The 26,163-nt window shown below is 35.4% G+C and overlaps 1 protein-coding gene across 1 annotated transcript in view; it reads left to right on the top strand.

The window, feature by feature from the left end:
- Positions 1-26,163, top strand: part of btv (dynein cytoplasmic heavy chain beethoven) — an 87,135-nt gene that overhangs the window by 14,356 nt on the left and 46,616 nt on the right. Inside the window, exons 12-35 of the mRNA XM_072299625.1 lie at positions 237-386; positions 1,875-2,080; positions 2,624-2,739; positions 3,460-3,614; positions 3,937-4,104; positions 5,902-6,060; positions 7,292-7,431; positions 8,170-8,389; positions 9,064-9,294; positions 9,922-10,113; positions 10,799-10,962; positions 12,156-12,294; positions 12,876-12,995; positions 13,930-14,112; positions 14,892-15,115; positions 15,740-16,166; positions 16,889-17,253; positions 18,665-18,947; positions 20,625-20,854; positions 21,933-22,038; positions 22,449-22,589; positions 23,559-23,698; positions 24,801-24,915; positions 25,908-26,027. Coding sequence (XP_072155726.1) covers positions 237-386; positions 1,875-2,080; positions 2,624-2,739; positions 3,460-3,614; positions 3,937-4,104; positions 5,902-6,060; positions 7,292-7,431; positions 8,170-8,389; positions 9,064-9,294; positions 9,922-10,113; positions 10,799-10,962; positions 12,156-12,294; positions 12,876-12,995; positions 13,930-14,112; positions 14,892-15,115; positions 15,740-16,166; positions 16,889-17,253; positions 18,665-18,947; positions 20,625-20,854; positions 21,933-22,038; positions 22,449-22,589; positions 23,559-23,698; positions 24,801-24,915; positions 25,908-26,027 — 4,494 coding nt within the window. The remainder of the gene's footprint in view (positions 1-236; positions 387-1,874; positions 2,081-2,623; positions 2,740-3,459; positions 3,615-3,936; positions 4,105-5,901; positions 6,061-7,291; positions 7,432-8,169; positions 8,390-9,063; positions 9,295-9,921; positions 10,114-10,798; positions 10,963-12,155; positions 12,295-12,875; positions 12,996-13,929; positions 14,113-14,891; positions 15,116-15,739; positions 16,167-16,888; positions 17,254-18,664; positions 18,948-20,624; positions 20,855-21,932; positions 22,039-22,448; positions 22,590-23,558; positions 23,699-24,800; positions 24,916-25,907; positions 26,028-26,163) is intronic.

The following is a 26,163-nucleotide window of genomic DNA, read 5'->3' as shown; positions in this document are numbered from 1 at the left end:
TATAACAGTAAAATACATAATCTAGAATGAACAAGAAGCTGTCTCTGAGACCCCTCTGTTAAAGTACTGTTTCCAATTACTGTGAAACACACCAGCACTAGTATGCCTCGTTTCATTATCCTACTATGAAGTCATTGAATCTCTCTAGTAATTTATTACTCAAAGTTTCAACGGTGTTTTCCTTTAATATTTCATATCTCGAAACAATTTATGCCTTTTTTGTTTTTCATGCCCAGATGGCAAAACTTGTGGTTGAAATAGAGAAAAAGAACAATGTTCTATCAAGCTGGACAAAGGATCGAATGGAGCAAGTTGCAGACTTGAAAATTTCATGGGATAATTTTGAGTCCATATTGAGCAATCAGCAGTTTGTCTTAAATCAACAGGTATGTAGGTTTTTTAGACAAACTTCTGAAATCAGAAACAAGTAGATAGATCAACCTTTATTATCTACCAGCTAAAAGTTGCTGATTGGCTAGATGGTGCAGTCTAGGATCCAAGAGAAATTGTAAAAAAGGGAATTTTCCCTTTCTTTCCTCACAATGTTTCAATTTTTTTAGCCAGTTTCGCGAAGTTATCATAAAAAACTAGGGGGCTACGCCCCCTGGCCGCTACGCGGCCCAACCCCCTGAAGGCGCTCCGCGCCATCAATGGGCCGCTTCGCGGCCCTACTTTTACCCTCCTATCAGTGTTAGTTTTATTTTTCCCCTAAAAAATTACGATTTCAACTTTATTTATTATTATTAATTTCAAACTTTACTTAAAATTACTTTAAAATTAAAAGGACGCGTTTTGGAATGACTGCTTGATGAAATATTGCAGTAAAACAATGACCAATGATAGTCAGCTAACAATTTAAATTTCATGAGTCGGGGATCGAACCTACACCGAGTTCTAAGTGAACGCATTCGACGTCTTAGACGACTCGGCCACCGCTCGTCTTGAGATACATCGGGGGAATCTTGCGTAGATAAGTATAGAGCTGATGCGCAGGCTACACGGCTACTGCGCAACCTCCTCGACCACTGCGCATCCTCCCGCGCATAGCGGTAGCAGTCCCGGAGCATTCTGGAAATGTACTCACTTTTATAACGTGATTTTAAAAAAACCTAGGTCCTTTTTCCAAAATCTGATTAGAGCGGGCTCATCTAGGGCCTATTACCTGTCGATTTACGCAAAAATCATGGAAATCGGCCCGGTAGAATGCTCAAACGAACTATGACAAAACACAGAAATTTACATTGTTTAAATGGGAAAATTCGCAACTTTACAACGTAATATAAAAAAACCTGGGTCATATTTTGAAAAACTGAATAAAATGGGCTAATCTAGAGACAATTGCCCGTCGATGGCCGCAAAAATCATGAAAATCGGCCCGGTAGAAGGCTGGAACTAAGCGTCACCAGTTACGCAAAATTAGGAGGTCTTGGAGCTTATAGTATAGGATGGAGGGGGTCCCGGGTCACTAATTTATTTGTGGGATAAAGACTTCTCTATCAGTTTTCAAACTTACTAATAACTTGTATTTCCGTCATTTGAGAAAGCACTAGAAGTCACACCTGTAATTCTATGAGAAAGAAGGAAAAAAGCTCAGAAAGGGTTTTTGACTTTCTCATGGATAATGGAGGCGCTGAAATTATAGAAGCGAATTGATCATATGATCTTTTCAACAGTAGAATCTGTTCTAAGCAGGCAAGAGATTGCTTCACAGATAAAAAAAATTGATTTTGAATCAAAACCTGACAATTTTTGAGCAATTCTTCTTTTAACAATTTTTTTAGTAAGGAGTTTTTTACTCCCTTTAAGTACTAACATTTCTCTACTTTTCGTTTTTCAACTGTTACTTATTACTCACATCAATGTTCCATTATCAGGTAGAAAACATGAAAAATCACCTATCTACACTCTCTGAGAATCTGAAAAGTGATTTTGAGAAATTTGCTCTGCGCTGGGAGCAACTGCGTCCAAAAGAAGCAGATGCCCTTGACATGAGTGGGTCTGTACTTCAGACCAACCTTACCATATTGAAAGAAAAAAGGGAAGAATGGAATCTGTTATGTGAAACGTTGGAAAGTATCAGGTGAGGATTATTTGGTTTTTATCGATCTCAAAAAATCTTATTTTACAAAACCTCTGCCATTAGGAGGAAAATGAGTGCTCCAAAGTGTCTACAAATCCAAGTTCTCAGAGTTTCTCTTCTACACCAATATTAATGCCAGATATTTATTGAGTCAATTTCAAAATAGTTTTCATGCTTTCCCAGTATACCTTGATTATCAATTGAATTGTGACGGCAGTCCGGGTTGGATACCAAAAACGCCAGATAAGCAAAAGTATATGAAACCAAATTAAATGTGTTTAGAAAACGAAGAAAAACAAGTAAAAAAATATGTTCTCTAGTTGCCCCCGACAAGGGATGAGCAGATAATCAAGGTACTGTACCTCAATTTTTTTTTAAATTCAATATGCAGTCATGTTTAGCAACAACAAGTTACTTTTCTTTTTTTACAGTAGACAGCTTTGTTTTTCTTGTTTTCTGCCAGCTGCTCGCTTTGTCTTCTTGTCATGGATATTTCATACTGAACATGTTTCACACCATCGAATGTGGTTGTTTTCTTTCCAGGCAAGATTATGTAAAATTCACCATGGACCCGCCAGATTTTCCTGCTTTTGAAATGGTAGGATCAGATTTAAAACGTCATGAAGATATTTGGGCATTGTATGAACAGTTCGCCACGTGTAAGTTGTTTAAGCATTATCCTATTACTTAGACTCTACTGCTAGGCCCAGTCTTGTGACTTGAATCTTATTGGTTTAATTATGAAAATTTTGCGTGGACTCAAATTAGTGACACGTTTTATGTTAATTTATGAACAGTACATATGCTCTGGTGAAGCATACTTCTAAAAATTACAGAATTCAGTGGCTATATTTTTTGTTTTTACAAAAGTGGATCACTGCCTAAAGTCTAATGAATAAACTTTGGTTCAATATTTTTACAGATGATTTGGGTAAAGAGTCTGACAATCAAGGCAAAAAGATTAAGGCCAAAGGTCATGTTAGTGTCTCTGATTTATTGGAATTCAATACGAATGATACAAAATGGGAATTATTAAATCCCAAAATCATTCGGTAAAATGTATTTTTTATCATGTGTCAAAATCTGCTATAAGTCAAATGTTTTCATAATGACTATGATCACGCGGGCACAATCTGTATGCAATGAGAAGTGCTGTTTTGTATAGAACTAGTCATAACCTCTCAGGCTGGCAAAACTTTTTGTTTCTAGAATATATTTTTCTAGAAAAAATGGGGTTCAGAAAAATATATTTTGACACAATTCTTGAATAATATAAAATATTTAATCAGCAACAATTTTTTATGCTCTAAAATAAGTTCTGAGAAAATGATGAGGGGTTACAATATATTTTCTTTCCTAATCATTGAATGTTGTTGTAGCACTGGAAGATATTGGGAAAGAAGACTGGATTGTCATGAGGAACAAAGTAGTCAAGAGAATGGATGACTTTGTGTCAAGCTGGAATGAGAAACTGACCCAATCACAAGCAACTCCATTGATAGCACGTCTTCTTCAAGAGATAGAAAAGTACAAGGTCTGACTTATTCACTATTTTATGCTCAACTCTTCAATTGTAGCATTCATTTAAAAAACTTAGATTTTATCGGCCAACTTCTGAGTTGCTATTTAACGAGGCTCCTTTTCAGGATTAGTTTGGCATCAAAAACTCAAGTTGAAGAGAGAATTTGTTTCGAAACTTTTCCAAACGTTTCAATTAAACGTTTTAATTAAAGAAGATAAAGAAATTACTACCAAAAATGTTGAATCGGAATATTAGGCACGTCATCAAGATGCAGTTGAATATGTATTTATTTTATGAATTTAAGTCTTTGTTCTTATTTGTTTTTTTTTGTTAGGCATTCATCCCATGCTTGAGGTTTTTAAGAGGTGATATGTTTAGTGAAAAGCACTGGGTGGAACTGTTTTCAATAATTGAGCAGCCGTACAAGCCTGTGGAGCTCATTGTTTTTAATGACTTTCTCCAACATAAAGAAATCGTCCAAGACCGCCTCTCTTTAATTCAGGTATTTTTCCAAATTATAAAAGTGCTATGATATCTCAAACTGCATTCAGCAGGAAGTCATCACCAGTCAATATTATGTTTAGCTGCAACTCATCTATTCAGCTAGTCCTTCATTAATTTTTTCCTCCTCTCAAAAATGACTTACAGGACATCAGATTCTCATGCAGTTTTCAACTGGAATTCCTTTAGCGCTTGCAGAACAGCAAAGTGGTTTTATTTTTAATTTGACCTGATGCAGACAGTATGTAGTGTGTTTGTCGAAAGGTGATTCAGACAGTTGAACCCCTTTTTTCCAGATTTACTCCATCCTCCAATTTTTTTCTCATTATATGCCTCAAAATCTAATACATCCTCAGCTTTTCTCTCTCTTACAATATTATATGTCTCCTATCACTCTCAAAGGTTGTATCCCCTCTCCGCTCCCTTTGACAGCCGATCATTCCAACTGCCATCAAACAACCAATTGAGGCGGCTCCAGACGCTGAAATGAAGACCATGATATTAATGAAATCAAGCAAGTGAACAAATAAATCTATCATATAGTCCATATCGATGGTGAAACCACAGAAATCTGTATCTCGGTCTGCAGTGTCGCATATTTTCTGTCATACTTTATTTTCTACTTGGAAAACGGAACGTTATCTTTAAAAAATTTCAGTGATGTCTCTTCTCTTTGTTAAGAATATTCTGTGAAAACTACAAGCCATGATATTGGTTTGGTCTCCTCTTGAAAATTAAAATAGGAGCAGAGACTTCGAAACACCGCAATCGAGATATGCATTTTTGAAGTTTCATTATGAATATGTCATAACCATTGGTTTAATGGCAACAATCTCTTTTTTTTTCCAGATTATTTTTATGCTTAAAATTAAAAAATTTAATTGTAACTCAGGTAGGGCTGTGCGAATAGTAAATTTTCCGAATGAAGCGAATAGCTAATAATTTCGGCAACTATTCGAGAATAGCGAAGGGAATAGCGAATAATTTAAGTCAATAATTTACAGCTACGAATAGTACAACAAATAATTTGAAATGACTTCTTTAAGTGTGAAAATTCGCGAATATTACAAAAGTCGACAAAAAAGTGTGATTAATTTTTTTAAGAATTTTCCATTTGCTCATACTTGTGCACAATAATCAATGAAATGCTATGATAGTAGCCTAGGCTGTTAAGAATGTGTTTGAAGATTCCTGGATGCTATCTTGACTGTCCCTGCAGTTACGTATGCATTCCCAGGATTTGAAGGTAACTGCGCGGGCAGTCAAGCTAGTATCGAAGGATCACCAGACACATTTTAGTATTTTATTTTTTTTGTTGTAAATGAAAATGTGTTTATGAACTTTTTTTTCTATTTCAGACATTTCTGTGTCTTTCAATCCTTAATTTGGGCTCTTTGCTAATTCCCCCAATCGCAATCGCGCTCGCTGTTCGTAAACTCGGCAAAGTCGATAAAGATCAAAGGAGATCCGCTGTTCGCGATGTCTCGGGTGGAAGCAGAAGCCTTGCGCAGGTCCTAGCAACGTTTCACAACTGCCACTCGGAAATTCGTTATTTTTGATGGCGCAAATATTTGAAAATGTCAGTTCAAAAATCCACTATTCGCGACGGCGCAATTATTCGCAATTTGCGAATAGTGCGCGAGGCAGACGAATCGAATATTCGCGACGCAAATAGTCGAAATTGCAAATATTCGCACAGCCCTAAACTCAGGCAATTAAGAGAGGGAAAACCCTTTACTGCAACCAATGATTGTTCTGTCACTATCTCTGTGGAATGTGTCTCTATTTTTTTTCTCAGGAGCTAAATACTCGAGCAGCCAATGAAATAGTTCTCAGACAAGCATTTTCAGAACTGGAAATCTGGGAGGTCGAAGCAAAATTTACCATGATGAACCATGTTGATTCAGCAAAACGTAATATATCGCTCATTAAAGACTTCAAAACTGTAATGAGCAAGGTATAAACTTTATAATATTCACATTTAATTAGCTCCATTAATTTCACTGTGTCTTGTGAGTCTCACCAGAAAGTAACCAGGAAGTAATCAAGTAATCAAGAATCTATTGATGCATACTGATGGCTAAAATGGGAAACCATGTATTTCTGTTTGCAATGTTGCAGACTTCCTGTCATTTCTTTTTTCTGCCGAAAACTAGTCAACGTAAATTCTTAAAAACTGCCCTAATTTTTCATCTCTGAAAAATGGAAAGAAAAGAAAAAAGAAGAATAAAAAAAAAAAGAATTCTTCTGTCAAAAGAATATTCAGTATAAATTTTAAGCTATGAAGTTGACTTATTTCCCTTCGAAAAAATGTAACAGGAACGGAAATTTTTAAACACCGCAATAGAGATTCAGGATTTTGTGCTTTGGTCTTTGATATATTGCATAAATATTAGCAATTCTTAAATGTAAATATTCAATTCTTTTATATTAGAAATATATATCTAAGATGGTATTGTATTATTTTGAGCAGTCAGAACTAGATAGGTCGAATAGCATTGCATTTTTGCAAAATTTCACCAGGGACCAGTTCTATAGGATCCTGGACTCCCGTAAGAGCCAATGTAAAAATTCGTGAGCAGGTACTAGTGCTGCTATCTCGCGTAGGACCCTCGCAACTCACTGCTGTTATCAGTTCTTGGACTTCATTAAATTCCGTAGGATCGCGTATAACTGCAAAAAATCGAATTTTTCGCCCTACATATTATTGCGGCAAGCCCTTCCTTGTCGAAAGGGGTCGAAAAACGCCAAAAATATACTTATTTTTCAAGAATTCAGCCGCCTTATCTGTTATTTTTCAATCTTTGGCTTAACCTCACTTTTGGAGCGGGCGATGGATGAGTCGAGGTTCGGGGGGAAGGATCCTCTGAGTTGACTAGGGTCCTATGCGAGAATGCGCTGCAATCACCCGCTCACAACAGAACGGCGTCCTATAGAACTCGTCCCTGATTTCACCTTGCAAATTTTTTCTCTCTTCATTATTACATTAATTACATATCAAATTTAAAATTTTGGCAAATTTTCATGGAACTACAAAAAAGAAATCCTAAAGAAATTTGGAAAGAAAATTTGCTACCATTCTTAGGTAAATGAATGAATTGTAAAGATTTGTTTAATTAATTCAGTTTTTTTTTAAAAAAAAAATCAGAATTTAAAAGTCATTTTTCCATCTCTTCTGTTCCTATCAGGTTGGAGATAATCAATGTCTCTTGCAATCAATTAAAAGCTGCCCTAATCATGAGCATTTTTTGGATCGTGCTAGCCTCTGGGAGACTAAAATGTATGATTTGGATCTATTTTTAAGAAATTTAAGTCAAATTCAGCGCAAGTAAGTGTTGCTCATCTTTGACTGTCAGTACTTTCAAATTCAATTGTCTGTATCCATATCAATAATTTCCCAAAAATTTAATTTTAAATTATTCACTTTAATGAACACAAAATTGTTTCCAAGATCAGATAGAGACGTATTTAAAACTCAATTTTCACTTTGAAGTAAGATCGCCTTTTCTATGCATGCAAATTAATAAAATTTAAACAATCATCAAAAGGTAGACAATATCAAATACAAACATGGAGACATCTGTGGATATAAATATGTTGTAACCACAACACAAAAAATTCAATATCTTTGGAACAAATAAGGGTGCCATTAGAAAGATCAGATTGGTATCGGCTAATCTGTATTTGTCAACAAAAAATTAAATCTGTGAACATTTGAATGGATCCTGTAATATCTATTCTCAACACTGCTGTCTTGCATGTGTACTTTTTGTTTGGGACCTCTCAACTTGGAAAGTCGTAGCAGATTTTGGGAGCAACCTCTTGTAGTCGTAGAAACCAGAGTGGAAGGTATCTCTGAGGGATCTGCTGCAGAATTCTGGCCCATGTCACGGGTTCTACTAGTTTGAGCATCGAGTGCACCTTTTGTTTGGAGTCCTGAACACGGAGTATACATGCTAGACAACAGTGTCAAGCGAGGATACTACAATCCTTTGAAACAAGATTGCTCTCGGTAAAATGTCCTGTAGTGTTAATTTTTCAGCAGTAATTACTTTTTCTTTTGCAGATGGTTGTATCTGGAACCAATTTTCGGGAGTAGTTCTCTGGATGTAGAGCGAGGGCGTTTCGAAAGAGTCGATCGAGACTTCAGGTTTGTCCTGAGCGACCTCATTGCTGGCGGCTGTCGAGTCATAACACTAACTCGGATCAACAATATTCGAAATATTCTGGATACGTTGTTATCCTTGTTAAATTCTTGTCAAAACAGTCTCAATCAATTTTTGGAGGTACGAGATATCCTAATTTGGCAAAATATGTGTATTTACAATATTTTTAAAATAATTCATCCGAACATTTTTATTTGCCTCCTAGAGTTGAGCCAAAAAAACAAATACATTTTTTCAGTAAATAGCCTCATAGCCTAGTAATAGCCTCCTCTTTCAGTAAATAGCCAAAAAAGTTAATTAGTAGAGGATAGAGAAGGAGTGCCTTGTCCAATAAAAGCAAGTGTTGTCGTGAGTCTGCTTAATAGTGTTGAATCGGTCAGTTCGATAAGAACCTATCTCCTTCTCCTAAACGAGTATTGTCCATACTCTCTCTCTCTCTCTCTTTTACATTCAGTGTTTGAGAATCTGTCATCTTCAAAAAGCACTTCTGAGAGCTCAAAGATTATTTTTGGCAAAAAAAAACAAAAAAAAAAAAAAAATTAGTATGATCTACTGTTCTTTAGGAAGGATTGAAAGAAAACTTTAAAAAGAAGAAGTAATGTAGGTCCTTTTTAGATAGATCGCTTCCATTCTCTTTGTTCCCATAATTGGGTCCACAAGTCAATCACTTATCGTGTTGGCAGGTGCCATTATTGGACAATATTTGCACAGATTGTGCACCTTTCCTAGTTTTTAAAATCAGCAAATCCAGGGTCCAAATGCTTCCAGTTAATTTATTTTTTTGCTTTATCCAGAAAAAACGATCACTTTTCCCGAGGTTTTACTTCCTGAGTGATGAAGACCTCCTCGAAATTTTGGGGCAGTCGAACAAACCGCAAGTGGTTCAGCTCCATTTGAAAAAATTGTTTGCAGGAATTCACAGTGTCAAGTTCAATGCTGAAAGTACACAAATCCTGAGCATGGTTTCTGCTGAAGGTGAAATCGTCAATCTTTTAACTCCTGTTACTGTTACATCGAAAATTGAAGTAAGTCAAAGGAGTCTTGTCAATTTCTTGTTTAAGTCTTTTTTATTCTCATCCTGAGTATTATGAATGTGCAAAAAAAATTTGTTCCTTTTTTTTAAATACTTATTTTTAAAGATAGGGAAAAGTTAATATGTGAATTTCTGATCATAGAATGAGTCCATGCAAAATTGTAAAGTTATGTTGTAACTCTCTTTAAGCACAACCTCCAAGTGAAGGAGGATACTTATTCCAGTGCCAAAAACCAATCTGTACTCTTTGCTATTTTCCATAACATGGTAGATCTAACAATGAATTTTGATCTCAACTTGATGATTTTTAAAGGCCAGATTTATATTTTCTATTTAAACCGTGAAGATTGTAAAATGTTCATCAAAATTATGCACTGTACAAAATTGTAGAAAATTGCCATCAGTATTGGTGCATTGCTAGTCTCCAAAGGTATAAACAGTGTCCTCCTCCAGAAAATATTGATGACCAAATAAAAACGCGAGACATCTAGACCAGTGTAGCCTCCACAGAACATTCATAGCTTGCCACTCTTTGGGGAATGACATGGACAAAGCGTATTAAATCATGACGGCATATATTTTCTGCATTTTTCATTCTAACTTGAGAAAATTTTTATAGGAATGGTTGAAAAAGCTGGTAGAGGAAATGCAAAGAACATTAAAGGAGTTGATCGTTTCCTGTTTAAGAAGTCCTGATCCTTCAAGTTATCCATCTCAAGTACTATGTCTGGCAGAGAGCGTTTCATTCACGCGTCAGTGTGAGGATGCAATCGCTAAAGGAACATTGTCTACTCTACACTCAGCTTTGAAAGTAATCTTCCTAAATGTCATGTATTTTACCTGATTCTGCTGGGCCCTCCATCCCTCTCTTGAACATTACGTCAAAGCTAAGCTCAGTCAAATGTATTTAGAATTGCCGCTCTGCCTGTATCAAGGAACCCCAATAAAATATTTTCACAGAAATTTGCATGTATCAAGTAGTCTTTGACTATGTCTGACTGATTTTCAAAATATTCTGCTTGTTTTAAAGCTCCGAGTATGTATAACATATACTTTTATACTGATTTAACTCATCTTTAGCTGATCTTTAACAGTTTAGCAGATGAAAATTTTTGGATGACCCTCATAATAAATTTTATTTAATGCTTTGCTTGTAGCTCGACTTAACAATGGTAAAACTAAGATGGATGAAATTCTGGTATGCATAAAACTGTGGTGGATGATGTCATACGCTTTGTTTTTAAGGACAATATCTGCATCAGTATTGGATATGAAAACACAGTGTTTGAACGGAGCTTATTATTTTTGGCAGATCTATAATCTGTAATCATCATGAGACAATTCTGTAACTAACACAACTAATCCTTACACTAAAAGTAGCTCTCCATCTCTTGAAAAAAAGAAGTGTCAGTATCAATTGCTAGTCAGCGTGGGGATTTCAAAGTTTATTCAGTTTGTAACCATCATGATGTGAATTTGCAAAATTTTTGTCACAGAACCAGCTAGAGAAGCATACCAGTGTGAAAGTGGAATCTCACGTGATGGAGTTGAAACTAAAAGCCCTAGTCATGGACACCATCCACCATTTAAGAATCATTTCAGAGTTGGTAGAGGCCTCAGTCTCTACTCTCAAGGATTGGAAGTGGCAAAATAAACTTCGGTATTTATTTGATTTTTCCTCACAATCTGAGTAATTTTGAATGAATTTTTGCTTGAAGACAAAGACAAGTTTTCATGAAATATGAAGACCATGGAAGAGACATAGGTTGATTTTCTGGTCACAAATCATTTTCTCTTTGGAAGAAAACGTCATGGCCTAGAGTAAATTCGATGAATGGTTTTATGCTATTTGACCAATGTTATTTCACTTTGTCCAGCCTTCTTGAGATTTTTGGTAAAGCATACAAAAATATTGGTCAAACAATATACAGCCACAAAGTGAATTTACTCTCTGTTCGGTACAAAATGCATCAAAGGAAAGACTGTTTTGCATTCTGAGCACTGTCCACATGGACAGCTCCTTTTCACTTGCAAGAGGATTAAAGCTGGATCAAGATTTATCTCTTGGCCACCAACAATAGCAGTTGTTCGGTGGTTTTTAGTAGAGGGCAGCTGTACAGGAAATTGTTAAATAGAAAGAAGAAATTGTATTTACTCACTTGCACGTTCAAAATCATTCTTCCTGCACGTGAGTTATTACCATTCTCACTTTCCATTTACCTATCTTCATGACTGAATAATTGAATGATGAAGTAAATTAATGAAACCACTGATGAGGTAAAATGAGTCCTTTACCTAATCTACTTGTCTGGATTGTTCTAAATCACATGTATTTAAATGGGCATAGCTATTTTTGTCAGTCTGGTTTGCTTAGAATTTTAGTCAGTTTTTTGAGGTTTCATTGATCTCATTAGCATTTCGATGCTCTGATCTTCGGATTTTTATAGTTTTAGCAAGATTATTTTGGTAGGATTTTAACAAATTCACCTTAGAAATGTCATACTGCCTACAGATATGCTTTACTTATGAACATATGTTTGCTTGCTGTGACCAATCAGGAAATGGACCATACAGCTCCAATGGTTTCTCAAATTGTGATCCCAGAATGCAATTTTTGAATAGTCCATTTTTTTATCGTTAGATTGCCTCTCCTTATAAGACAGGATTACGAGCGCCCGATTTTCTTCTAGGTTACCCTATACATGACAAAATGTAAAATAAAATTGTACTGAAAGATCCGTGTGACATGATGAAAGCACTTGCTTAAGACTTACTGCACTTCGTGAAATCTTTATAGGACTCTCAGTGTGGGGCAAAATTTTTTCATGCTTTTTTTTGCTTCTCACTCCTTAGGTTCTATTTGAGGAAGGACAACACTGTTGTTGTCAAAATGGTTGATGCGGAGTTTGCTCATTCCTACGAGTATGAGGGTAATGCTCAGAAACTTGTCCATACTCCTCTCACTGATCGATGTTATTTAACATTAACTCAGGTAAACCAATCTATTTGTTTCATTTATCTTTTTTAAATAGAAAATTTACCCAACAAATTGCTTGGAACGCTGAATTTACTGAAGCAACTCTATTCTCTGCATACTTGAAAGTCAGAAGCAATAAAATTTACCACACAAATGCTGATCAACTCCTAGATAAATATCCGATAGCTCTTTTTTCGTTACAAAAATCTTTCATGAAGTTGAAAATATCTTCATCAGTTCAAAGAAGTAACATTTTTCCGAAAAAAAAAATGCCTCTAGCTCAAATGGGTTTTTGCTTTTCTATTTGAATGTTGAAGTTAGATTATAAAATGATCAAAGAACCAAGTCCATCAAATTCCTTACTCTATTGATATGTAAGTTCCTAGTAACTTTCTTGTGCCTCTTCAAGTTAAAATATTGTTTTTAACTGCTGAAAACATTAGAATTCTTCAAAAATTAATATTTGTATTCTAATAATCTGAGTAAATCAAAATTCTCTCAGACTAGGACCTTCTGATTTGTTTTCTCTCTAACTTTTCATTTTTAGTGTGGTTTTAAGTCATGAATTTTTCCAAGCATTTTTCTCTGTTTCTCAGGCAATTCATGTTGGGCTGGGTGGTAATCCATACGGTCCTGCTGGAACTGGTAAAACTGAATCAGTAAAAGCTCTGGGCAGCCTTTTAGGACGCCAAGTTTTGGTTTTTAATTGTGATGAGGTTAGTACAAATTTAAAATGGTCCGTCCAATTAAACTTTTCACAGTAAGAAATCTCTGAGTTCCTATCAGTGATGCAAATTTGAGGATCCAATCAAGTATTTTTCAGAATGAAGAGGAAAATTATTCCCTCTTTTCTATTTAAATAACAAAAATGTAACATGCCAAACACAAAACATTGAAAATTTTAAGTTTATTTTCACATGCCACCGATGCAAAAAAATCTCAGCACCACAACACAATCTTACGTGTTTTAAGAACCACAAGACTTTATCAGTTGAATCAAGATTAAATCACGGCAATTACTGCAGTTAGCAGTTCAAACTTGCTTGCACTCACTTTCACACCATACCAATGGAAATAAAGCATACAGCTAATAAAGCCATCCTATACTACAGCCGTAGTTTTCAAGTATTTGGAAACTAGAGAGACATGAGTTTTAGACTCACTCGCCATCTTCAGTACCGAGTATCTCTCTCCAAATTGTGGGTGGAAGCAAACAGCAGACCATCGGCAGCCTCCTCCTGTAGAAACCAAGTAAAAAATCTGTAACTTATGCTTGTGTGTAGTGTTGGCTAGTTTGAACTGAAAACTGCAGTGATTAACATAAGTTTGTCGTGTTTCAACTTACTGTTAGCATTGGTATCCAGTTGAGCCCAATCACTTTGTAATAAGACTAAATGTTAATTTTGAACTTTTAATAACTTTCTCTCAAAATCAGGAATAGTGTCACTTACCTCCTTCAATTAATGTAGGTCTCAACTTTCAAATGGATTCAAGCTCAATTTTTTTTTCCATCATAACTTATGATTATTTAGACGGTGCTGCCCTGTCCTTGGAATATTTTTAGGTACAAATTTTGAAAAAAATTCCTCAGACAGCAAATATGATATTGACCAGGTGCAGCTTCATCTGAATTTTTGGGTTTTTCTCTAGGGCATTGATGTGCACTCTTTGACACGAATATTTGTGGGCATTGTGAAATGTGGTGCATGGGGCTGCTTTGACGAATTTAATCGACTGGAAGAAACAACACTCTCTGCAATTTCAATGCAGATTCATTCCATTCAAGAGGCATTACGAAACAGCAAGAATAAAGTTTCACTCATGGACCAAGAGGTATCAGCCTATATTGCTCAATTATGCACTTATATCTTCCCCTAAGTTAAGGTCGTAAAAAAAGCTAAAGACCATGATTTATCTTCCCACTAAAAATTAGATAATATCAAGTTACGCATTGCCTATGTTCATTATGAACGCAGTTCAATTTGATGCAGATTATTATTCATGAAACTAATACAACATGAATCAAGGTTTTCGATAATGTAAATTTCCTGTCATAAAATTCTTTGAAGAACTACCATAAATCATCATTGCTCAAAATTCCGTGTGATTTTTCTTAGTTTTTTGAAAGACGCTAAAATAAGACCAAAAAATAATGCGCCTAATGATTTCCTTCACAGAAAAGCGCATTCATACAAAGAACTAATACTAATATTTATAAGAAATCAATCCCGAATGCCTTCTGCCTTCGTATTTTTTCCCCTCTTTAGGTGCTTTCACATTTTTCCCCTGATCGAACAAGTAGCCGGCCAAGCACTTTCTACACTCCTACCATACATGTTTGCTTATTTATTTTTGATCCATGCCTATTTTAGAAAAGGATCAAAGCGTTAATTAGCATTTTTTTACCTGATAGATCTTTCTTAAAAATGTTTGTAATCACTTCATGTTCGAAATAATCGGTCCCGAAGAAACTTGTATCAAAAAATTTGAAAAAGGGAAGGTTACCCCTTCCAAAATCTCGCAATATTTTATAAATTTGAGCTTTCATTTCAGAATATAATTTGCCTTCCCTGATAGATCCGAATTATTCTTTTCTTTTATTTTTTTTAAAGGTGGATTTAAATCCAAACTCTGGTATCTTCGTAACACTGAATCCTGCAGGTCAAGGGTACGGAGGCCGGCAGAAGCTGCCAGACAATTTGAAGGAACTTTTCCGGCCAGTGGTCATGACGCAGCCCGATGCTAACCTTATTGCTCAAGTCATGCTACAATGTCATGGCTTCAAAGATGCTTTTACACTTGGAATCAGGATTGTTCAGATATTTGATGCAGCCAAGTGAGACATTAAACAAATCTTTAAGTTCACGAGCAAAGTAGCTGTTATGCAAGGCTTGAAATAGATGGCAGCGTTATCGTTTTGATTTTTAAAAGAAAAATTAAGTAAACTCGTTCCTTAAGAGTTCATTTTCAATTATGTTGTGCAAAACAAGCTGAGGTATCCTTTCCTCATAGCAACGGAAGATCCCTTCAATAATCATCCTTAATCGAATTAATGTTTTTGCACGAGAGGACAAGTCCAGTAAATGTCTCAAATTTCCACAGACTGACACTCTGCTTACGGAACAGCTCCCTGACCAGAAGGGTCACAGTGGCTCTGTCACAGTAGTGTGCTAGTTTCATGTGAGTTTAAAAATTCATTTATGTAGTTTGAAAATTTAAGAAGCCCAAGAAGGAGGGAGGAAAAATCAAGATTTAAACATTTTTTAAGGGGCTTTTTTCTTTTTATTTTTCACAAACTAGAGGAGGGTTTTGCTGTACCTGCTGTAATTTTTACAGGGATCTAAGAGTCGTTGACAGGGAGAGATAGATTTAAAACATCTAAAAAAGTGCCTTACGTAATATATGGATGGCTCTCAGGTAATCCGGTAAAAAGTCTCTAATTTTATTCCTTCCATTTTAGGAACCTGCTTTCATCTCAGAAGCATTATGATTGGGGCCTCCGAGCTTTGAAAACAGTCATTAGTAGCTGCTGCACGGCGTACAAAGCAGCGCGGGAGTCAGGAGTGTCAAGTACGCAGATCAATGAGGCAGCTCTAGTTGTAGAGGCCTTACGGCTGAACACTCTCTCCAAACTCACTTTCTCTGATGCCCAAAAATTTGATTTGCTTGTCAAAGATGTGTTCTTGGGAGTTCAATTCCAATCTAATTGTCATAGTGCTCTAATTGATGAAGTCAAAAATGCTTATGTATCTCTTGGACTTACTTATAATGAACGCCAGGAGAGGAAATGTATTGAGCTTTATGAGCAGCTTCAACAAAGGATGGGAGTGGTAATCGTCGGGCCTCCTGGATCCGGGAAGTCCACCATTTGCAAAATTTTAAAACAAGTGAGTCTTGATCAATTGACCTTTATCATCATGACCAAGCAACGTCTTATGGTTTATCTTAACCTGAGCAGTTATTTGCTCTTTTAATGACGAGTTTTCCCTCCTCATGGCAATATTTATGAAGGAACGTGCTGTAATATTGTATATTTTTATTCTACCTACGCTCAGAAAGAACAGAGTTATGGACACCATATAGCTGCTACTGTTTTTTACAAGGAAAGCACAGAATATTGCATGTTTCATCAGGCATTAACCACTGGAATCAATTTCATGAGAAGACACACACATAGGAGGGTAGTTGCGTCACGACCAAAGAAAAATAATAACTTGAAAAAAAAGTGAAAATTTGAGTCTGAAGGCCGATTTTGTCGGAAAATGCAGATTTGCAATCAAATGCCAAAAAATCAACCTTTCTTGGTAGAATCGGACAGCAGACCCATGTTTACGCCAGTTTTAGACCCAAGAAGAGACCAGAAATGACCAATTTATGATGCATTGAGAAAAGTACAGACCTTCAATAAGCAAAAAATTGTAGAGTTAAGGAAATTCAGGGAAGGTGGGCCCAAAAACGGCCCTTGTCGATACCCCTCCTTTGGTATAAATGATTCAATTTTGAGTTTTCTAGTACTGAAGTCCCATCTCCTGCGGACTGTCACATGTATATCTGTTTCAGTTTTTATCAAGTTTTCAATTTTAATGATTCATCACCATTTGGCTTGCAGGCATTAAGTGTGCTTGGTCAGACAATGAAACAGCACACATTCAACCCGAAAGCCATGGCACGACACCATCTCTTGGGACACATCGACCTTGACACTAGGCAATGGACGGACGGTATTATCAATCTCACTGCTCAGACGGTTTATTCAGAACCAGAAACGACACATTCTTGGGTAATTTGTGATGGAGATATTGATCCGGAGTGGATTGAGTCGCTCAATTCTGTCTTGGACGATAATAGGTTGCTCACTCTCCCCTCTGGTTGGCGCATACAGTTTGGATCAAATGTCAACTTCCTGTTTGAGACTCATGATCTGACCCATGCCTCGCCTGCCACCATATCCCGAATGGGGGTCATTTTATTAAGGTGATCCTTCTTTTTTACTTCTAAATTCAATTTGTTTTTACTTAAATGACAATCATAGGACCTTAGAATAACAAAAATTACCAGGGAAATGAAGAAACTAGATGAAAATCGAAATTTTTTAGTCTTCATAACTTTTATCAACAGGTTTCCTTTGTACTTTGGTCAACAGAGATGTTCACCAACCCTGTTTTTCCTTCAAAGATACAATTTAATGTTAGAATTAAACTTTATAGAAATACTAGATTTTAGTCAATTAAAATGTGCAAACAGATACAAGTTGAGCCCCTGTATTACTCATGATGAGCTTTTTAAATCAGGATTATTTGAAAAGAAAAAAATACATGTCCTCTAAAACTCAGTTTTTTGGCATAAAAAATATACAAAGTACTAGAAACTTTCAAATGAAGTTATAAGAAACTAGAGGACTAGAAAGTTCAGTAAAACAGGCCGCTTGCAGCAATCAGATGCTTTTGTTCTCCATAGCTGTATCTTTCAGTTTCTGTCAAATTTCTTCCCAAGAATTTTGGATTTCTTCAAAATTTGCACCGATTTACTGTGCTTTTTAAGTAAAAAGCATTTGTGCATGATAATTTGCTCAATCTGATTGTTGTACCTCTTATTTGAAGCAAACGGAAAAATAGCACAGAAAAAGTTTATCGCCTTATCTAAGAGTGATTAATGAGCTGAGTTTGCAGTATTTTTCATACTTTTTTCTGAAATGAGAAATTGGAGAAAAATAAATTTAAAAGTGAGAAAATGTGATGTCATCCAGCGGCATTTGCCATTTAAACAATTGTATTTTAGCAGCTCAGGTCATTTTTTATTTTTTCCTCAAATAGTTCAATTTAGAAACCAAGGATATCCTCCTGCTCGGTTTTTTTAGCAGTTGCATTTTAAACATGAAATTTAAAAAATTTCTGACACCTGCAAGTTCTTTGTTGAGGAATTAGCAATAATTTGTACCTTTGTTGGAGTTGCCACAGTCAGGCATTATAGTTAGGAAAACCGGAAAATGTCACGGAATTTCAAAAATTCAGGGAAAATGTGAAAATGTTAGGGAAAATGAAGAAAGTAACAAAGGAGATTAGGCTTGACGTCTTGCACAACAAATGCCTGAAAACTATTTCAAATAATGTCTTTCTAACCATCCGGCTTATCTTCAGTTGTCAGAGAATTGCACCAAAATATGTCACGGAAATTCATTCTCTAAATTCTGTGGCAACCGTGCCTTGTAAGGAACCTGAGAATGAAAACATTATCTATAATATTAGGAAAAATTAAAAAATAAATCAAGTATCCCAGCTAAAAAAATACTTGCTACCATGTTCACTGAAAGTTCATTGAATCTCAATATTTAACATGTTCAAACTTCTCGAGTTCTAGTTATTTTAATCTTCTTGTCTGTTTACAGTGAGGCTGATGTTGATGTAGACTGCATTGTGACAGCTTGGCTAAAAGACAAAGCAGCTGAAGATTCAGCTCTTCCTTTCCTGATGCAACAATATTTTCAGCAAGCAGTGTCCTGGATTCAGACCAGTGGAGAGATGGCCGTCAAGTGTTCCTTGATCACAGTTGTCAAGACTTTTCTTTCACAGCTGACTGATGTCAAAACTAGATCGCATTTTGCTGTAGCAATGGTCAATGGTCTTGGAGCAGTCCTAACATTAAGTTCTAGAAATGAATTTGCTAAGCAGGTAATTTTAGTTTGGACTACCGGACATGTTAACAATGGAAGTTTCATAAGACATTAAAACTCCACTAAGAAAAAGTTGAGCAGTTTGAAAATTTGTAAAATTAACTTTTAAAGAAAATGACGGATTTAGTGTGAATTAAAATAACTACATTAGACATTGCCTACTTTTCTTTGATGTTTTATTTTTTTAAAAAAAAATCGAGCATCATCGTAACTTTAAATTTTAAAAATGTATTCTTCATTATCTTAGATAAAAGTAAAAAGGTATTAATCAGCTAGACTCTCTGTTGAAAAAATAAAACATGAAAGAACTTAGGCAATATAAAATTTGGTTAGGCTGATTCCAAGTAAATTGATGCAAGCTACTAAAGCTCCTATTTACATATGATCAGTCGAATCAAACTTTCTACTCATGCAAAGAACTAAAAGAAATGCAGAACAAATTGGTTGTTGGAAACAAAGTCAACATTCATCATATAGCTAGGATTTGGTTTTAAAAGAAACTTCTTTGTCTTACAAGACATAGAAATTCAAAACTTGTCCAAAAACACATTCAGCAGATCGAGAACGCTGCAGAAGTGCAAAAAATTACAAAACGCTGCGCGTTACGTATGACCCGACGTTTTTGCCTCACTGTCTTATTTTCGAAGAGCTTCACAGCTCAGGGTCTGATTTTATATGGAAAAATGCCTAATTGTACAACAACAACAACATTTTTGAACATCACTTCATGCTTGCCGCTACCATGGGATGGCGTTATCTAGTTTTTTTGAACCCCTAGAAAAGTCAGGGTTGCAGAAAATGCCAGATCACGCATCTGCCTGGGTGTGTGAAAATGTGGCAAAGCCCTCAAAAATGTGAAACCAGAGAAAAGTTATAAGGGTCTACAATCAAAAGTCAAAGGAAAACAGAAGAAAGAGGTCGTCGTTTTTGAAGTAGGAAAACTGTGGAAACTTGGAAGATTCCCTGAACCCTTGTGGAAAACTATTTCATTATGAAACACACTTAGTGTAGTTTGCAGCCCAATCAGATATGAGTAGATTGTGAATTGTTTTGGGGAGCATAAAGTTTGAATTTACGATCTAGAAAAAGTCCGAGTTCTCCTTCATAATTTGAATCTGGAAATTTTTCTTTGTCCTCCATGATCAAAATGAAATTCTTTTGAGAAGATGTGCATTGTAATGCTTGGATCCTAAACTCTCTTCAAGGTCTATGAAGGAAGAACCTTCAGTAGTCACGTAATTTCAGTGGAGTTGTTAGTTTTCCTCTGTAATAAGCACAAAGTTTGATAAGCTTTGAGAGGAAAGAACATCAATTTGTTTCAGGTTTTTTTAATAAAGCTGAGACATCTCAAAAACATAACATTTGAGTCCCTAGTTCTCCTTCCTTTGTTTCTAATAAAATTTAAAGAAACTACTGTTTCATAGCTCGTTATGCATTATAAGATGACTTCATGTCTTCAAGAGTGAAAATTTACGGAGAACTTAGAAAAAGAGAGAAAGAACATCACTATAAATAATTTCCTTTATGTGATGTATCTGTAAGCAAGTGTAATAATGCACTTCTTTTAAGTTTCAGTCATTAATATTTCTTTTAAAAGAAGATCAAACTTTCTTATTTTGTATAAACAACTTTCGACCTTATTAATCGCTTATTCTTGTATAATTTCTCTGACAAGGTATTCACTTGGACCAGTGAAATGGTGCCTGATATGAGCAGTGCGATGAACTGTTTTTATAGTGTGGAAAGAGATTGTGTTGAGACTTATAGGGTATCTCTTGATGAAGAAACACCTCTCTCATCTCTCATTCCTACCGCTCAAATGAAAACTGCTGCTAATGTCGTTCGATCTTTCATACAGTCTAAAGACCCTTTCATCTTAGTTGGAGCATCAGGAAGTGCTAAAAGGTATAAATGACTCAAAATTAATTCTCATTTGTTTTCCTGTACACTTGTTGGCTCAGTAATTTGAAAATTAACCAAGAAATGAAAATGAACCTATATCTCTGAAAAAGGGGTATCAGGTCCCACTCTGTCCTTCTTTAGATCAAAAATTTCATTCAGATTTTCTTGATGTTTATATTTTGAAAAGCCTTTGGTAATCAATTTTCTAAACATCATGACATGGTCAATCTTGTATATAGTTTTTTAAAGAACATGGGATCGTAATAGTAGTCTAATTTCTGTCAGGGCTGATCACACGCGTTTTAATGTAGTGGTTTTTTAGCCTTGGTTTTAATTTTTTATATGTGTTTAGCAGTTGATAAAGGCTCGGGTGACCAGCCAAAACATCCTGCATATTGTGTTTATGATTTTTAGCCTTGTTTCTCACTGATTTTATTTGTCTTTTTGTTGTACATGTTTTGAGTTACCATAACCTCTCTTCCTCTTGTATGCCATTAACTTGGTTTTCAAAATTTTTATATACTGTCCCCTCCTCTAGATTGCATCACTTACAGGAATTTTTTTAGTGGTATAATCCAAGCATTTTTTTCGTACAAAAAACAAACATAACAAAATGGGTAAACAAGGTCAAGAAACAATACAAAATGCCCAGGATGTTCCAGGGTGGTCTCAACCCCTTTATCAACGCAGGAAACAAATGAAAAAGAACCGAACCCTAAGCCCCAAAATAACGTTTTATGCGACGGTACCGTACCGCCGAATGACGCCATCCAATTGAGTACCCATTTTATTGTGTTTATTCTTTGTTGAATTATTAAGGCTGTTTTTATTTTAGTGTATTGTTTGCATCTTTTTGGATTTGATAATCTTGATCAACTTCTTACAAAATAGAATGAATTCTTCACATGACTATCTTGCATTAAAATATGAGGACTCTAACCTTTCCCACCTTAAATTTTTAGGTGCCACTCTTGTATCTTTCACCTGACCATTCAGAAGAGAGGATAGTAATGTCTAACTTTCTCATTTATTTACTCCTTTTAAAAACGAAATCAATGATTATTATTCAAATTTCTTACAGTACATTGTTGAAACACTGTGTCTCAGAAATGAGGAATGTTGAGATCACATCTATTAGCTGCAGCGCGTGTGTTACGCCAACCGTTGTCATGCAGAAGTTATCTCAGGTAAGTATTCAATGCTCATCAGATTCTAAGTTCAAGTTACACTTTAAGATGTTCACAATCGTGAGGCATTTCTGCACACCTGCCACTCTTACATTCGATTCTATTTCTGGCTCAGAAGAACAAGGCTTAAGAACCAAACCAGAATTATAACGATTTAAATTATACTGTAGAAGAAGAAAAGAAGGTGGTAGCCTTTTTGACACCTTGGAAAGATATTTCTGATATAAGTGGGCACATACATTTTTGTAGACGATTTTCTCAAAAATGGTGTTTGTTGAAAAATCACACTCCTATAAGTATTTAAAATTACATAGGATGTTAAATACTACCAAAACAGGAACTGATAAAGTATTTGAATCATTCTTTGAACTCCGCTTATTGTATCTCTAATACTTCTCGTTTTTCCCCAGCTATGTCTGTTGGTCACCAGTAATACTGGGCGTGTTCACCGACCAAAAAACTCTGAACATCTAATTTTACATTTTAGCGACCTGAACCTTGCTCGTCCTGATAAATGGGGCACCAACATCTTGATGGCCTTCCTACAGCAGGTACCTACTATTGTTTAATTCGATCACTTATTTTTTTTAAGTTTATACTCCATTGGACAAGTGAAGTAGAGAAGTCATAACTTAAATTTTAGGTCACACAAATAGGCATCATTATGCCTCTGCAGAGCTGCTGCTTGTATTTCTCCTCAAAGGAAGCTGCTCAAATTTTGTACCAATATCTTCATTGGCTCAGAGGTAATAAGTGTCCAGATGTTTAAATTCTGACCCAATCTTCATCTCACTTCAAGGAATTTTCTTCTGAAAGCTGCGAAGATTACAGCCCTAAAAAGAAAAAACAGAGAAAAATGGAACGCTGATTTCGTATCAAGGTCTCTACTGTCCTCAGAACATATCATTCTCAACCAGCTGATTCGTTCCTCCTCCCCCTTCCAATCTATGAAGATATACCTGTAAAATAAGCAAATCGACAGTGAAACTGCAGAAACGCACATCCTGGTTTGTGGCGTTGCAGACCTTTTATCATACTTTATTTACAGAATAGATTAGTACTCACAAAGTTGAAAACTTCCTAGATTTTTCTTCTATGTGTGCAAACTATTCTGTGAGTATTGTAAGCCACGATGTTGGTTTGGTCTTTTTTTAAAAACAGCATAGGAATGGAGGTTTTGAAACACAGCAATGTAGTTACCAGTTTTTGCAGTTTCCTCGCTAAAATGCAACTGTCACAAAGGGAACGGACCTTAGTGCTCTAAAACTCAAAATCAAATTTATGGTACCCTTGTGTGGAGGAGTTTTTAATAAATACTTTGGTTTAAAAAAAAAAAAAAAAAACTGCTCAGAAAGTTTAAGGCCAACAAGAGTTGTGACTTTTGAAAATTTGGAAATAATTCAATGAATTAATTAGTGGTCCACTGACACCATCAACCTCACCAGTACAGCAAACATTTCTACGGCAACTAGAAGCTTTTATCTTATAGATTCCTCATGAATTTCTTTATATTTGGCAAGGTTCTAACTTACAACGGATTTTTTGAGCCAGTCAACATGGAGTGGGTTGGATTAGACAATGTACAGATTGTCTGTACGCTTTCATCTTGTGAATTTTTGAGCCCTCGTCTCATCTCTCTCTTCAAAATCTTGTTCATTGGGTGAATAACTCTGATAACTCTCAAAATTGGTTCTCAGCACTTTTTTTACACAAAAAGATGTTAGCAAAAATTTCACGCATCTTAACATGTTTTTGTGTCTCTTTTTGTTTCATTAGTTCCTACCCTATGATCACCTAAATTGTCCCTTCCTCCAATTCATTTATTTCGGTTTCTTTGAATTTCTGTAAAATATCACGAATCATCTCTTTCTATTGCCTTACATGCACTTACCCAAAATATAATGATAACATTAATGTGGATGAGGCCCTTGTAAAAAGAGTCCAATCATAAGAAAAACAGAATGAAAGTTCTGCAAGAGATTTACTTACATCATCATAATCATTTTACATTACAATCATCTCATTTATACAGTTTAAATGTATCAGATGATCAGATTGTTCTCATCCCATCAATCGAAAGCTTTTTGTATTTGCAATCACTTAAAGATGAATATCTCATTCTAACTTATGGTTGACATCGCATTCTTACACCTAATTCACATTTATTTTGCTTGCAAGATGTAGTTGAACACAGTAATTTGTTCTTCTTTGTGCATGATGTTTTTCTGACAAACCTACAGGACTCTCATGTCTTAATATTGAAAAGAGGCCAAACCTCCAGATCTTACTGGAAGAATAACTGCAACTTTTTCTGGAGTTCTGGGTAGAAAAAAATAGTAAACACAATTATGGAAAAACAAATAATCTTAATGATAGTTGGCATGATTTACCAATATGCAGAGAGTTACCTGCTTTTATTATTTTTTAGTCGATTTTATTTTCAGTGAACAAAGTAGACCAGAATAACAAACCATCTCATGATGACTGCAATTACTTAAATTCAGTTCTTTAAATGGATATTGCAATCAACATTTGTAAAATTGTGGCAGAAAGTAAATTTCTAGTTATTCATCATTGATTTCATAAAAAGTTTCATCAAAGAGCTTTCTCCTGAAAGGCTTTTCTACTGTTAAATGCTCCATTTGAGTTTTGAAGGCTTGATCAAGTATACAAAATTCTCTATGATACATTTCAGTACTATCAGCATGTGCCTCCTGTAATATCGAGGAAAATTTATTCAATTTATCTTTTGCCTTTTGCAGAACTCCGAGTACAGAAGAACTGAAATTAATTTGCTCTGCATATTTAAGAAATGTGCTCCAAAGTAAAGAGCAGTCCGTGGCTGTAAGCTCATCTATGGTCTCTGTGTTCCATCAGGTAACTATGTTAAGTTTTTTATTTATGTTTCCTCCTGAAATTAGGGTCTCTTTTGTTGTGCAAGCCTGGAAAAATTCAGATTAATTCAATTGAGAGTTTAAAATTCTGAAAAAATCAAATAAATCTGCAGAAGAACTTAGGTGCAAAGCACTCAGTGAAAGTTCAAAAATTTGATTTTTATCCACGATTGATATCCACATTTGATTTTAGCTGAAGAAAGCATAATACTTCCCATGTGGTGCTGAGCATTAGCAACTTTTGAACAAAAGCTCATCCAGTAATCCTACACAGTAGTAGTATCATATCTCAGTAACAAAATGCAGGTAAAAAAGCCGAAAAATTCAACATTTAGTACCCCTTCCTCCTTAATTCGCAAATGAAAGGGTCATCCCCAAGAAAGCTTTTCCTGGTCACCTGTGGATTTAGACCAAAGTTCATATTTTGAAAGAATTTCATGCCTAATGTCATCTCCTAAAAGTTCACCCCCAAAAAAATTTTAAAGGAAGGGTTGAAGTCACAAAATTTGAATATGTGTATCTCCTAAACAACCGAACGTTTTCACCCAGTTTAGCGTAATAATAGCGTCTTTCAATAAAATATTGAAAGATTTTGGAAACTCTGATTAAACGAAGGTATTTATGAGCATTTTCTTCAAGAAAATTGCCAAAAAATAGCGATTTTACCATTGCAAGTAAATTTTGAAAACATTTAAAAACGGGGAAAGAATCATCAAAATAAGATACATATGTTACTCTGTACTCATTTATTATGACTTTTTCATGTTGAGAAAATGTTTACATCAGGAGTCGAACTGTGTTAAAGTTGCTTTCCCGCCCTAATAAAGCCAGCGATAGGCTTTTCCCCTGTTTTTTGGTGGGAAATTACTTTGTTAAGTTATCCTAGAGAAAAACAGGGAATCTTCCCTCGAGTTGTCCATGTTTCTGATTTTGTTTTTCCTACCACGACTGAAATATGAAACCTTGAACTTTCAGGTAACAGAAGCATTCAATCCAACTCTAGAAGACTATAGTAAATTTTCTCCACACGCTTTAGCTCACTGGTGTAAGGCTATGAAACGCTATCCTCTCCATGATATTAATTCTATTTTAGAGGTGAGTATTGTTACTCAATGATCTCATTTTTAAGTCAGGTGTGGACAACCTAGATTTTGTTATTCATTTTACAAATTTGCGTGCCATAATTGCTTTGATCCCATGGTGTGGACCATGGCACTGACCGCTCATCTCT

This window comes from Bemisia tabaci, chromosome 4 (assembly GCF_918797505.1).
Source record: "Bemisia tabaci chromosome 4, PGI_BMITA_v3".
Lineage (NCBI taxonomy): Eukaryota > Metazoa > Arthropoda > Insecta > Hemiptera > Aleyrodidae > Bemisia > Bemisia tabaci.
This window is presented reverse-complemented; position numbering and strand designations above follow the sequence as displayed.